The sequence below is a fragment of the Coloeus monedula genome (genome assembly GCF_965178545.1).
Source record: "Coloeus monedula genome assembly, chromosome: 9".
Classification (NCBI taxonomy): Eukaryota; Metazoa; Chordata; class Aves; order Passeriformes; family Corvidae; genus Coloeus; species Coloeus monedula.
In genome coordinates, this window is record NC_138789.1 from 10,876,725 (window position 1) to 10,891,086 (window position 14,362).

Genomic DNA, 14,362 nt, shown 5'->3' on the forward strand with positions numbered 1-14,362 from the left:
TTTAGGGTTTTTTTCCCCCCTTTCCTTTCTTCATAACTATGACCTTTGTATTATCAATCTTCTTATGCAGTGGTCTTACGGCTTCTACCTCATTCATAACCAAGGTGAAAATGGTTTAGAAGTTTATTGCAAAACTAAAGACTTGAAGAAAAAATGGCTTGAACAATTTCAGATGGCTCTGTAAGTATATTTTTATTAGGGTAGAATCGCATTCATCACTCACGTAAGGATTTTGCTTAAATTATGATGAACTTTTGCCATGTTTTGATACAGTCTAGTTATCTATTTTATTTGACATTCTGAGAAAAAACTGATTGACATCTTCATCAACAGTATTTCCCTGAAATTCGTCTTGGAAAAGGAAGAGGGCACTCTAGGCTATGTAGTACTTTCCAACTTTGCTGCTAAAACTGTTTTAGTAATGATGTCTTAAGCAACCACGGGGAAACATTAATTATTTTAACAATAAATGTCTATCATAATAGTGACATTTTTCCCATCCCATTTTAATTTTGACTAATTGAAGTATGTTTTTGAAAGGTGATGCTTGTGGTTTGAGGGGGGATCCTGGCATCTTTTCTAGTGGCTTTTATCTAAAATATTAGTTAGTACCTGAATCAAGTTGCGTGGTATTTAGTTTCAAAGGGCTGCATTCCTTTATATGTTTTAAAGTAAAATGAGGTTGCTTTAGACTTCTTGAAAAGTAAGTTGTTGAGTTGCAGCACTGCAGATTACATTATTGTTACGCAGCATGAAATTTATTTCCATTTCTGATTCTTGTCAGAAAGACAAACATGACTATTGACACCTTGGGTATTGTGATTAAATTTAAAACATTCACAAGGGAATTGGATGACAGGGTGATGCTCGTTTTATGGAAAGAAAAATAGGGGGAGTGGGAGGCTCCCAGTGTGGTCCTAAATGTGTGTGGATTCAGGAAAAAAGGCCATTGTGAGCTGATTTGAGTGAAACTTCCCCATAAACTATGCATATTTTTTAAAAACCTCAGTGTGGTGAGTGTTCATGATTTAAAAGGAAACATAAGGAAGGAGACCCTGGGCTGGACAGATATAATCGAGCCTCTTTACTATGTTTCCCATCTTGCTGAAGGTAAAAATGACATGTTTTGGCAAAAATTTCTGCCTGGCGTAATTGGGGTGGAAAGAGGTGTCTATCGGCATGTGTGCCTTTTTCTGTCCCTCTGCTCTCCGTGCTGTACTTTGTATAATACCACAATTATATTTACTTAACACACGTATGAGAGGTGAGGAACTCAGCACTGCAAATCTTCATCACTCTTCAGGAGTCATGGCCCAGTGCCCCAAGAAACCAAACCAAGCAAACCAGGAGTCAGGCAAGGAGCTAAGGAGAGTGGGGAGAGCACTTTGAGTTTTTTCCCAATTCTTCTCAGGCATTTTTATGGTTGTGTGCAGGACTGTTCTCCCCTGCCCCTCCTTGTGTTGCTGCATGAGTGCAGCTCTGCCCCTCATGCAGTGCTAGGCACCAAGCCAGCACTGCTCAGCTGCTGGGAGTGTGCCTCTGAACAGGGGTTGGTGCTGCTGCTTGCCTGTAAGAGTAAGCAGCACCACAGTGGTTGACGAGTCCATGTGTCACTGTTTCCTCTCTGGCAGACGGACTTGGTCTTTGAAAATGGGTGGTGGTGTCTTGCATGGATGTTTGTCCTTCTTCTAAAGCCACACCTCTAGTTTAACCTCCTTCCGTCTGGTTAAGGCACCGGGGCTGGAGCAGTAGGATCAGGGCTGAGGTGCACCATGATGCAGTGGCATTATTACCACTCCATTACATGAGTTTGACTTCATTGCATGTTTCCCTCAGCATCTGTCTCAAAACATACCTTGGTGCATGTAGCAATAATTGTATTCTAGTGCATGTTGAGACACAAGAGTTTGTATTTGGGAATAAACTAAGCCAAGCATGTTGAATGGTGGTTGGTTGGTTTGATTTGTTTTCAGGGTTCTCATTGTCTACTGTGTAGATTAACTCTTCTGCTCTGAAAAGTAGCCATGGTTGAAATTATGCTCTTATTCATCACATACAATTATAAGTGCTGCTTCTATGGACAAAATTATTCTCATTACTTAAAAATTTTACAAGACTGCAAAACCAGCACAGTTGAAGGGATGAATAATACTGGGTTTTGATTATCAGAAGTGATGTTGTTTACTGAGTTCCAGACAGAAATTTCAATTCCTTTGGGATAGCAGTGTGTTGAAGTTAGGTTTGTGCAAATGTTAATCTAAGAACGTAATAAGAGAACAAACTAGGATCTCTCTTGTTATTTTTAAAGTAAGAATTAACCTTGTTGCCACTAGAACTGTCTTAGAGGCATAATTATTTTAGCTAGACTGTAATTTCTATTTTTTTGCGGGGGGGAACTTCAATGCTTATACTGGCATATTAAACAGTGATAGTTTGTTTGCTGAAAAAGCACCTACTGTTGAGATGCTGGTGTTGTTGAGGTGAAAATTTGTCTCCAGGTATGGGAAGCTTATGTTACTGATGAAGTATGAAATAGACTTGATTTAGGTGCAGAGGGCAGGAATACATTAGGCATACATGGTATGGAAAATCCCTAAAGTAAGGATAGATGAAACCCCAGTGCAATTTCCAGAGTGTTGCTTTTCAGCTAGTAAGTTTCTGTTAGAAAGCAAATTTCACAAATCCGTGAAAATATTCTACCTCTTAGCCAGATCTCTTACTGTAGTGTGTGGTGAGTTTTATTCTGAGGGAGGTTGGAAATGCTGGGTTACTGGTCATAGGAAACAGAGTAAATTGTTTGTATTACAGCTTTGTTCCTACAGTGTGTATTTGCTGTTTTCCTGACACTGTTGCTTTATTTAGAGAATATATAATACCAAACACTACGATTTCTATTTCTCCTAAGAATTTCATTGGTGTTCTTGAAGTCTCTTCATACAGCCCATCCTCGTACAACAATGATACTGTACAGGTCTGGCTGCACCACTGAGTTTGATGCTGTTCACCTATACACAGAATAGCCACAGCTGAAGCTGCTCATTTACCCATACCATCCCCCACCCCCCCCCCCACCCCCCCCAAAAAAAAAAAAAAAAAAAAAAAAAAAAAAAAAAAAAAGTTTACTGTGTACAACCCAAAATTGTTGGTTCTTTTGGACTACTGGATTTTCTAGATCACAATAAAATGAAGCAGCACACTGGGGCAGCATAGTTAGTATTGCAGTCAAGCTCTTAAAGTCTAAGCTTTGGTTGGTGGGTTTGATAAGTTTTTGATAAGTTTTTGTGAAGTTGTCTGGCAGAGGCCACTGGAGGATGTTTTAAGAGGAGCCCTCATGGTAAGCGCCTGAGTTCTGTCTTGATGTGCCTCTTCTCACTGGTGAGTGGAAGTTCTGCATGCACAGGGGGAGTGTAACCTGCTTATTGCCTTGGAAGAGATGTGATGCTTAACTGTGACAGTGGCCAATTTGAACAGCTGCTGTTTTGTTCTTGGAGCTCTGTTCATAGCAGTGGATGAGCCTTTAGCTGCAAGGGTAAATAAGCATCTTTTCAAAGATAGTGCTGCAAAGACTTTTCTGTACTAGACATGGAATGTTTAAATTTGGTCTAGCGTTTCAAATAGCATTGATTTAAATGCAAAGTCTTTCCATATCCAAGATAATATTGATAGAAGTGTACAGCCAAATTACTGTTTCCATTCAGCCAAATTAGAGACATCATGTATTGAATGAAAGTTTGTCAGCAATGTGATAAAGTGCATGGTTTATTTGCCATTACTAGGCCATTTAAAACCTCAAAAACTTACTGTGTGAGACAAAATCTTTTTTAATTTCTAGTAGCACATCCTGTCTAATTTCTTCCTCTATTAAAAACACCAGAAGAACCAGAGCAGATATGTAATGTCTCATACCTACAGATTACATAAAATATTCTATACTTTCATGTTATTCAGCTTATGCTCAAAGGTAGGAGTGTTGATTAGTATTTTTTTCCCTAGAAAGCTCTTCTACACATGCTTTTTGGTTTTAAAAATGCTTATTTTTAAAAATAGTTGACTAATATTTGTGTCAATGAATTTATGCTAACCATTCTTTGTAGAAAGAAAAAAATGCCTTGAAAGTTGAAGTGTCCCTCCTCTGTTGTATGCATATGTACATATTCAATGTATGTACCACAGTTATATTACTCCTTAGCTAATTACAAGGCTTAATTTCTTATTACAGAACAATTGCTTTTCTCATCATTGTAGGAAAGAATTTAATTCTTCAATTTTCTCATGAGATGACAGAATAAATACTGAAAGAAAATCTGTTGGTTGTTGCTACGTCTGTCTCATGCTGACACTTAATATTCCATCCACTAAATACTTCTTTGTGTGTAGTTTGTTTCTTGATCACAGTAGAGCATGAAGCAGGTGTGTGTTCTCATTGTCACAACAGCAGAGATCTTTCCCATGAAAGGCTGCAGATTATAGTTTCCCACTGAGAATATTTGAACCCATTAGTGTAATATGACATGCAATGTCTTGTGCTGGTTTGTGCTGAATTTATTTTGTCATCATGTTGTCCAGTTTCTAATTTAATTAAGCCTTTCTCAGCTGGGCTTTGTAATCCACTCTAAAAATGATGGTCAGCAAACTTGAGTATAGAAATGTCTTACACATAATGCAATTTAAAGAAGAATTTAGGTTGGAAGAGGTGTGTGGAGATTTTCAACTTCAGTCTTCTGCAGGGCTTAGGTTGCTTATGGCTGTGTCAGCTTGAGTTTAGTCCTGCTGGATTTCAAGACACACAGAACCAAAATGGTAAAGTCTCTTGCAACAGCGTTGTAACACACCTTTTAATTAGGCCTTATGCAACTACTGCCTTTCACAAACTGAGAAATTTATGAAAACATCTTGCAGGCAGAGGAACAGTTAAAATTTCACCTTCTGAAGTACTATGATTGTAGTTTCTGCCTAGATGCTGTAGCTGAAATAGCAATATTAATGTCATGTCTAATTAGTAATGCCTGAAAAATCAGTGGGAAACAGGTTCATTATAGTGATTAGGGTATGGAGTTAATGAATCTGATTTTTCTTTTACATACCTAAATAAAAGACTTCAGACATGAAAGCTGTACAGCCCTCAAAAAGTAGTGGTTTTAGTTTTAATTACATTGTACTTTGTTTTGGGTCACTAGAGAGTTTGTGCAACAGCTCAGGTGGAGTCTAACATGTTCTTGAAAAATTGCTGCTTCAGTTCGACGTAATTCACGTCTTGCAACTCAAGGGACACAGAACATATCATCTGATAGTAAGGAAATAACCCTGAGATTCATTGATTATCAAACCTGGTAGGTGTGTGCACAACAATTTAGATTAGGGAAACTGCATAAATTGTAACTAGAGCTCATTAATTTTCTAAATTTTTAAGAAAACTAGTACAAGACACAAGGTAGGTGAAAAGTGTTCTCTTACCTATTATCCTTTCGCATTTTCAAATTCACTTTGCACTCTGTGACTAATGACATTGGTCAGATTCTGCTCAAATAGATCTGTTCCCTCAGATAGTGCATTAATAATGCATGTGCATTAAGCTTTCTTCTGGGAGAATATTTGAGCTCTGACATATTGAACACTGACATATTAAATTAAAGCTTTCTTATCAGAGCACCTTAAAAGCCTTAGATGTCTGCTGCATTTTTCAAATAACCTGCAGAGGTGTTTCACTTGTACCAACCTCACATAGGTTACCAAAGCAATAAACAAACATGTCTGCCTGGGGTTTTTTCATCAGTATAAATATTGCAATGCTGCAAAAATGAATGCCAACTTCGTGTCTGTTAAAGAAGAATGGTTGCCTGTTCTTTGCTGTGATTCCAGTTGGTTTTGATCAAATGTTTTTCAGGGTTATAAGCAATCATTCACAACATATTTATAGTTATAAAATTTCTTTAGATTATTCCAGACACAACAAGAACAGTGTGAAGATGCTATGTATGATTAAGAGCACAGTGTAAGGACAGTGTAAAATGTGAAAGCAAACCAGAATTTATGAAAAGAGTGGGTAAACACCTGAAGATGATAAATATACTTTAATATTATGTCTTCCAGTTCACAAACATCAAAGATATCCCAATCTTTATGTTTTTACAACTTACCTTACAATGTGTGAGGTATATTACTATGAAAGTTAGTGCTTCTTAAAATTCAGTGAAATAAATTTTGTAGTGACTCCATCATAAAAATAAAGTACCACCATCTTAATATTGGCTTTTTTCGTGGAGGGAGTTATCTTCAGTGTTAAAACATGGAATGCTGTGTTATGTGTTTGTCTTGATACTCTGGTTATATGAATAGATGTCCTAGCTTCTCCTTGCAAACCAATGCTACCTTTTTTTCTTAGATACAGGTATTTCTCGAGTAATTTACAAGTGAATGGCTGTATAAATCCTGTATTTTCACAGTTTTTGACTCCAAAACATAGTCTTGTCTTCAGTTAAGTGTAAAATAGATTCAGTTAAGTGTTAAATGTATATTATAAAGTATTTAAAGCTTATCAATACAAGCAACTTGGTAAATTTGGATTTGGAAGACTTAGAACTTTCACAAATACGACTCAGCCAGTGAATATTAAAGTACATAAAGTATTGATGCTTTTGATTTACAAATACTGATGTGTGACAGAGCTTTGTTCCTATCAGGTAGTGATCAAAAATTTTATACAGGAATAGATTAGCTCAAAGCAGTTCATCTCCCATCCGTTTTGGGAAAGGAAACTGATAAAGAAAAAGGAAAGCCATTATCTTGTTTGAAACAATGCAGTATGTTTCCAAAAAGTTAACAAGGTACTTTCCTTGATCTCAAAAAAGCCACTCATCATATGATCAAATAAGCAAATTTCCTAGCAAATTCTTACAAGTTGCGCGTTCTTGATCAAAATCACAATTTACTTGTGATATGGTTAATTTAATTTTATAACATGTCTTCTTGATGAAGACTCTTTGATGTGATAAACCAGAATGCTTGAGTATTAGCATACAGAGAATTGATTGATTGATTACTTCAGTAAATAGCATTTTCGAAGATGATTGTGAAATATAACAGCCTAGCTGGAACAGAGAAAATGAATTAGCTGTAAGTAATCAGCATTGCTCCTGAGAAGAGAAGGTAAAAAAGAACCTGAAAATCTTCCTTTGTGAAATGACATTGCTCACCTCTAGTGAGACTCTCTTAGGAATGCCTTTTTTTTTTTTTCTGGTAAATAATAAAATCCTTGTAAAGATTCAAAAAGGAATACTTATTTGTATTTTACTTATTTGTAAATTACTTGTGTCTTTCTCTCTGCTCTCTTACTTTTTTATTGCACAAATGCCTTTCTATTAGATGACTGTGTGTTGTGTGATCAGTTGAAATGGTGATAGTGCACAGAGCTGAACTACTTTGAGTGGAAAGTAAGCATAGTGCAAATGTAAGACTGGTTGTTTGTAGGTAGTGGGATCCTAAGGGTACGTCTGCTGCATGTCACAGCAGGGAGTGAGGGTGAACACGTCTTGAGACCAACTTTGAAATCCTTCATATGAGGCTTGGCTGAGAGCTTTTAGTCGTGTTTGACAGTAACATCCATGGCTTCCTGTTGTGGGGTTGGTGTTTTTTTGTTTTTTTTTTTTTTTTTTTAAACTGTCTAGGTAGCATTTGAATATGTGACAATAGCTATATTTTAGTGCTAAAAAAATTTTCCACAATTCTCTGAGATGCTTAGTATCAATTGTCATGGCTAAATTTTAAGGTGTGTAAAATTTTGGAAGGAGGTCACTTTGGCACAAACCAGGAATTTTTTAGGATGTGTTCATAAATAATTTCTGTTAGCAACTAATATCTTAGAAATACTTATGTTAGATCTGGATTTACCAATGCATTTTCTGCAGTGATGCCAATTATTTATACAATAAGTAAATCTGGAATGAAAATTTTCAGTATCCAGAGGTATTAACCTGTGCCGTTTTCTTTATAAACTATACTGCATGAGCACAGCATCAGATGTCATGTAACATACACTTGAAAATGATCTTCAGCAGTTTGTGCTCAGGGCATCCATAATTCTGAACAGTTCTGTAGGGAGAATTTCAAATTATTGCAAGCATAACATGGAGTGCAGAATAATAGCAGCTCTGAAATGCAAAGGTCTAACTTGAGGTTGAAAGTTGAGGAGAGTCAAGGTACAGAGTTTTACCTGAGCTCCCTGTAGTATTTCTTCTTTTAATACTTAAAACAATTGCAATTCACTGGAGACTCTTTATCTGATGCTTCACGCATCCACTTATTTGTTACGTCTCTGGGCTCACAGGTGGGCATACGTGCGTTAACTATTCTCAAAAGCCGAGTTTTAATCAAGTGAAATGGCTATTCAGTTTCAAATATAATGTACTTTCAAAATGACAGACATTTTTTCAAGCATGTACATATAACTGAACTCCGCATAATTTCTTGTGACATGATTACATTTCTTGAAGAGACTGAGGTGGGAAAATGATTTTCTAGACCTGACCTAAATAGCATTTCTATGAAAAGAAGTCATACCCAGAAATAAGACGTATCATTAGAACTTCCTAGCATGTTTCTCCCTTTTGGGGAGAACTGTCAACCCCAAAGAAAGGGCAGCTGTCTCACTGTACTGTTACGCAGAACCTGTGACTGCTTGACAGCCTGTTTCCAACCCAAGAAATTGCTGCTGTTTCATGTTACTCAGAAAACTATTGTGGAATTGCTGCTGGAGGAAGAGAAGGTTGCTCTTGTCTCAGAGATGCCAGTGCTGCTGAGCTATGGCAGACTGGAGGAACATCTCTGGGCCTAAATGATTCCTGAGAGGTTTATCCATCAGTCCTCTAAGAATGACTTACTTGATTCAGTCAATGTTTACAAGGCCTTTGCTTTCTCTGTGTTTAATAGCAGTGATCTACCCCACAGTACCTGGCTCAGCACTTGCTCTTGCTGATACTATCTTGTTTTGCAGCCAATTCACTTTTGAAAGGAACTTTCTTGATCCGTTTGCAAAGGGTTACTTTTGCATTTCTCTTTGTGTGAAATGTTCTTTCTTTCTTTTCCTATACATGCTGTGATTAAGTATGGATGTGCTTCTAGTCTGCATATCTCCCAGGAATATCAAACTTCTGAAGAGGTTTTTTTTCCCTTCCTGTGATACATTTTCCCTTCCAGTTTAAGAAAAAAAAAAAGTTTAAAAATACTTGAAGTTTGGGAAAGAGAGGTTGAGTTTTTAATTAAGTACTCCAGAGTAGTAATTTTTCAACATTAATTGAATTGTTTGTAGTGGGTTTAAGCAACACCTTTTCAGTGGCCTAGACCCAGGGAGGGGGGAAATCTGGAGAGGTCTTAATTGCTGAAGTCAAGCTGGTATTGAAAAGCTGCCAGGGAGGCAATTAAAAGAAGTGGCCCTCAAAATACAGCGAGAAAGAGAGAACTGGTCACTAGTGCAGGACAGCACTGGACCTTGCAGGTTGTTTAAACTACAGTTTCTAATTAGTAGCATTAAATGCAATGGTAAATAGATTTATAATAAAAGAATTTTTCCTTGTGCTGTGTCTCCTCCCTTTAACTCCTTGCTGGAGGTGAAGCCGTAAGATGGTCACTTTGCAGTGCTCTCTGCTGTTAAATAGCTTCTTGCTTGTTTTGTGCTATGAGATTGACATTTCTAACCAGGAGCCAAAGACTGCACGTTTTATTTGCTTCTACTCTTGCATTTTCATAATGCCACTTTTTCTCTTTTGTATACTCTTCAGTAAAGGCCATGTGGTTTGCATTTTACTAATTTCCTATTTAATATTTAAACTTGGTGTGAGGATTTAATTAATCTAACAAATGTAATATTTCATTTTATCCCTTGATTATATTTCTGTTAGATTTGTTGGCAGCCAGTAAGCTTTCAGTAATATGTCCATGCAAGACAAACTTGAGACAATAGTTCTTGGTCTCCAAGGCTAATACTGAAATATCTGAAGTGCTAAACATCCAAGGAGAGATGTACTCAGTATTGAAAAATCTATAAACCAAGATTTTTTTCATTTTTTATATATTTAGAAATATGTCCTTTCTGGAAATGAAGATTTAATGGCATTAATGGGATTTTAATATATTTATTTTCCACCTGGGAAAATAGGAGGAAGGAGCTACATAATAAGCTATCTCTCAGCCTTTTATTTATTCTCTTGGGATACATCTATAGTAATTACATATTTAGTAGAAAAGATGGGAGTTTTTTGGCTGCATGTTTAGTAGTATTCCTGGTGCATTTTATTTTGTACACCCTACCTGTGTAGAGATAGATTAACTGACAGTAAAAGAAAGTATATGTGTGCCTACCCCCCTGAAGATGATGTAATTTATTTGTTTATTCCAGCCTGTTGTGAAAGGTACTCTGTATAGCTTTTCTTGTAGGAAACAAGCATGAATGTAGGAATGCTGATAAACCCCTAAATTGTTGCTATAAGGGAGCCGAATGCCTGTGGTATTCTACTGCTCTTCAGATGCATTCTGATTCAAATGTTTTCTCATCAGAATATGGCTTTGATTAAGTAAGGAAATTATAGTAACACATCTTATCTTAAGTTGTTTGATACTAATGACACACACTTCATTGCATATGCACCTTGGCAACACTTCAGATCAAAGATAATCAAAGTTCAGGTTTGTAAAACGGGTTCTAGAATTTACACAGTTGGATATGTCAAGATTGCCAAGGTTCATTGCTTTTTTTTTTGACTTAAGTGTTAGTCTTTTGATTGTGACATGTTTGTTTTGAGGGTTAAGCATGAGTTTTAAGTCTCTGATGTGTTATCCCAGCCTCTAGTGTGAGAAAATTGTAGTTTAAATGGTTTCATTTTTTTCATACACACAATTATTTTTGGTATTTTGAGGTAAGATAGTCAAAAGAATTTATTCCTTATTCTGTAGGCATAGGAATAAGCACCTAGACGTCTGGTCTGACAAGACAATTTTTGGCTATCTGTATCATTACTCTGTGGTCAGCTGTGCCATTAATCTAAGCATAGATGATTACTAGAATGGGTTTTGTCTGCAGAGGCTTGTGGGGGATGGTTGATAACATGACACTTCCTGACACTGTTTATAAAGGTGCTGCATTATGTGGGTGGGATGAGATTGGCCTATGACCAATTTACTCTTCTGAAGAGAACGAGTTAGTAGAGAGAAGTGTCACTGTAAACGTGGAGAGAATATTTTTAGAAGGAGAATATTTCACATGCACAAGGAGTGCTCCAAAGTCTTATGATATGAAAGACAATTGAAAGACACCTGGTAGCTACACTGAACTTGCAAAACTTTAAAGACAAAGGGACTATTGAGAGATGGAGGATGGACTGAAGACGATGGTCATTCTGTCCCTGGAACGGTGGCTCCCATAGCTCGTGCAGAGACAAGAATCACGTGTCCAAGCGGCAGAGACTTGCGAGATACGCATCTGCAGGTCTCTGGGGTGGTGGTGTAGCAGTGAATTGGTCCCTGTGGGACTAATATTCTGTAAGTAAATTGGACCAAGAAAGCTTTGTGCTGAAGGCTCAGGGGCAGCCCAAGGCCACTGCAGTAGCAACTGGAGTAAATCTGGTTGTGGGGTTCCAGCACTATGCAGGAGGGGGCACTTGTAGTTGTCCCTTATAAAATCTCTGGTGCTGAATTGAGGAGAGAATTGGAAAAATTGTCCTAATAACAGATTCACATTGACATTTTATCTCTGCTAGAGTGGAGAAGTTAAAAGTGCCTGGGGAAAAAGTAGAAGAGACAAAGGGAAACTACTTTTCCTTCCCTACATTGCTGTTGCTTGTAAAAATAAGAGAGCTTTACAATAAAATGAGGAACGTGTTCTCTGTCACTATTTACTTCCGATTAAGTATTTCTGGTGTATGAGTGACTTCCTGCTCTGGCCACCCATCAAGATTGTTTGACAGCAGAAATAGAACATTGGTTTCTTTTCCTGCCTGGGGCACCTCATAATAATAGTAGTTGTGGTAGGAAGGACTGAGGAGTCTGCAGGAGGGCTTGGCTGTCCCACTGTGATGGCAAAGGAACCCAGTTTAAGACTCAAATTTTATTAATTGCTTCAAAACATTTGAATTTTGCTAAGAATCATGTCTGGGTTTCTTTTTTTTGTCTCCAACAAGAAATCCTTCTTCTAAAGAGGAAAATAGTATGATTCTCAAAATTAATATTAACATAAATATTCACGTTTTTTTCTGTCTTGCCTAAAGGTTGGGAAGTAGATTTGAAAAGGATGAAATGTTCTCTATACTGTGTTGTGAGAGCTCTGCTCTGTGTTCTGAGGGTGTCAGTGTAAGGCTTCCATGCTGTAGCTAAAAGAGCTTCTTTATGGTTGGACATGGCTATAAAAACTTGTATGCTATGTCATGACTATTTCACATTAGCAGCTTTATTTGCTGTATTTAAAAACTTAAAGCATAGTGTGTGATACTGAGTTTGAAGAGTTTTGTGGAAAAAATTTCCTATGGTCCTTGTAGTATTTGGACTTAGTCACAGATGAGTTGTGCTTAATCTCTAATTGGAAACTTTGAAGTATCAGTCAGGTTTGGTTATTTTTGTGTTATTTTTGATTTTGGAAAAGAAATATATTGAAAACTAAAATACCAGACCCCTAGATCAAGTAAGTTTCAGACTTTACATTAAAAGGCTTACTGCTCCATACATGCTGCTATAGTGCATCGTCTCAGACTTGTCTGATGTGATGGGACTACAGAACTGGATTTGCCATAATGCATAATGCTACTGGTCAGGTAGCAGAATGTGCAAGTGTTTTCCTGTCCACAGTTAGCATTGCACTCTATGTTCTCCTACAAAGCTTTCCTTATTCCACCTCTACATTTGCAGTAGACAGTACACATTGATTTTATTTTTCTGGGTTTTGTTGGATCACTAAATATCTTCCTATGTTGTTCTTCACTTTACAGCACTCTGTCTCCAGAGTAAGCATACAGTTTCTTACTTTGTGCTGTTCTTTTCAAATACTGCTTTTAATATAAAGAAGAATGAATACACTGTATCATCTTTGTTCTGTTAATAGGAGGTATATTTTGAGTAGTTCATGCATTTCAATCTTTGTGGAAGATAGCCTGAGAGAAGAATGAAGGAGAGTTTTACAAATGCAAGGAAGTTGCGTAGTTACATGCATGTGTTAAACTACTCTCTGTATGAGGTTGTAATTTTTTTTCTTTTGACCCACTTATGGTTATTATTTTTGAAGATTGATCCTTTTCTAATTAAATGAATGGAATTTTTTCTATGGCTTGTTCTTGAAAAATGGTCAGGTTGTTAGGTTTAATTTGATATGCTTTCAATCTCGTGAGTCTTGCACTTTTGGATTATACTTTGAACATAGTTCTGCAAGATGTCCTGGTCTGAACCAAATGGTCGATAAAAATGAGCTTTTGTTGGGAGTTAAGTCCTATAACTTGTTCTAGGGGTTTTTCAGGATTGCCTGGAGTACAGCCGAAGAAGTTTTGGCAACCCTCTGGCAGACACGTTATGAAATACAGGCTGTACCAAGTTAAGAGCCCAAAAATAATAATTATTTTTGTCCTGGTTTAAAAATTTCTTTACTTTTTTGAGATTAATTTTATCCTGTTACTGTACCTTCCTGCTGTGGATGGGTAGTATGCACACCTCTTTCAGTTAACAGGAATTTGGTATTGACATCTTGCATGTTCGTGAAGAAATTAAAATAAGAAATAAGGAGATACTAAAACCAGTACTGATTGTAAGGTTATTCTCAGGCATAAAAACAAAATTCCTTTTGCTTTTTGAGTACGGTTTCATTTTCAGCATGTTCATTTTCAGCAGGTGGATTTGAAGATTGACCTTTCTAACACTGCATATTTAAACAGATTCTTTGAATGGTTTTTTTGTAAGCCTTCTGTCCAAGAGGGATTGATGCTTGCGTGGTTATCTATGTTTCATTGCAGTTTGTGGCTGGTCTGTGTTTTAGTCTAGAAGTTAACTTGTAAGTTTCATTCTTATGTATTATAAATATCTCCAACTTTAATGGAAGAATATGTAATTTTCTATGTCGGAAAAGCTTCTGGTTTTTCCTTTGAGTACTGTAGATTCTTGCATTCCTTCCCTCAGGATTTTTTTTCCTATTTTAATTCCTATGCATCATGCCTTGCTATGTTTTTTGCTAAAAAAATACCAGAACTTTATGGAGTCTTAAACATTCTAATATAAATAATAGTAAAAAATACATTAACCCTTACTATATATTTATTTTTCTTGTCTGATACAGTCTAGATTAATATTAAATTATGTACCTAGCATTTCATCACTACTGATTTTGACAGTGTTAAGC

At 36.7% G+C, this 14,362-nt stretch overlaps 1 protein-coding gene across 1 annotated transcript in view; it reads left to right on the forward strand.

Annotated features, from left to right (window-relative positions):
- Positions 1 to 14,362, forward strand: part of VAV3 (vav guanine nucleotide exchange factor 3) — a gene marked incomplete at both ends in the record, with an annotated part of 150,443 nt that overhangs the window by 74,403 nt on the left and 61,678 nt on the right. Inside the window, one exon of the mRNA XM_082286879.1 lies at positions 71 to 180. Within this exon, the coding sequence (XP_082143005.1) occupies positions 71 to 180 (110 nt within the window). The remainder of the gene's footprint in view (positions 1 to 70; positions 181 to 14,362) is intronic.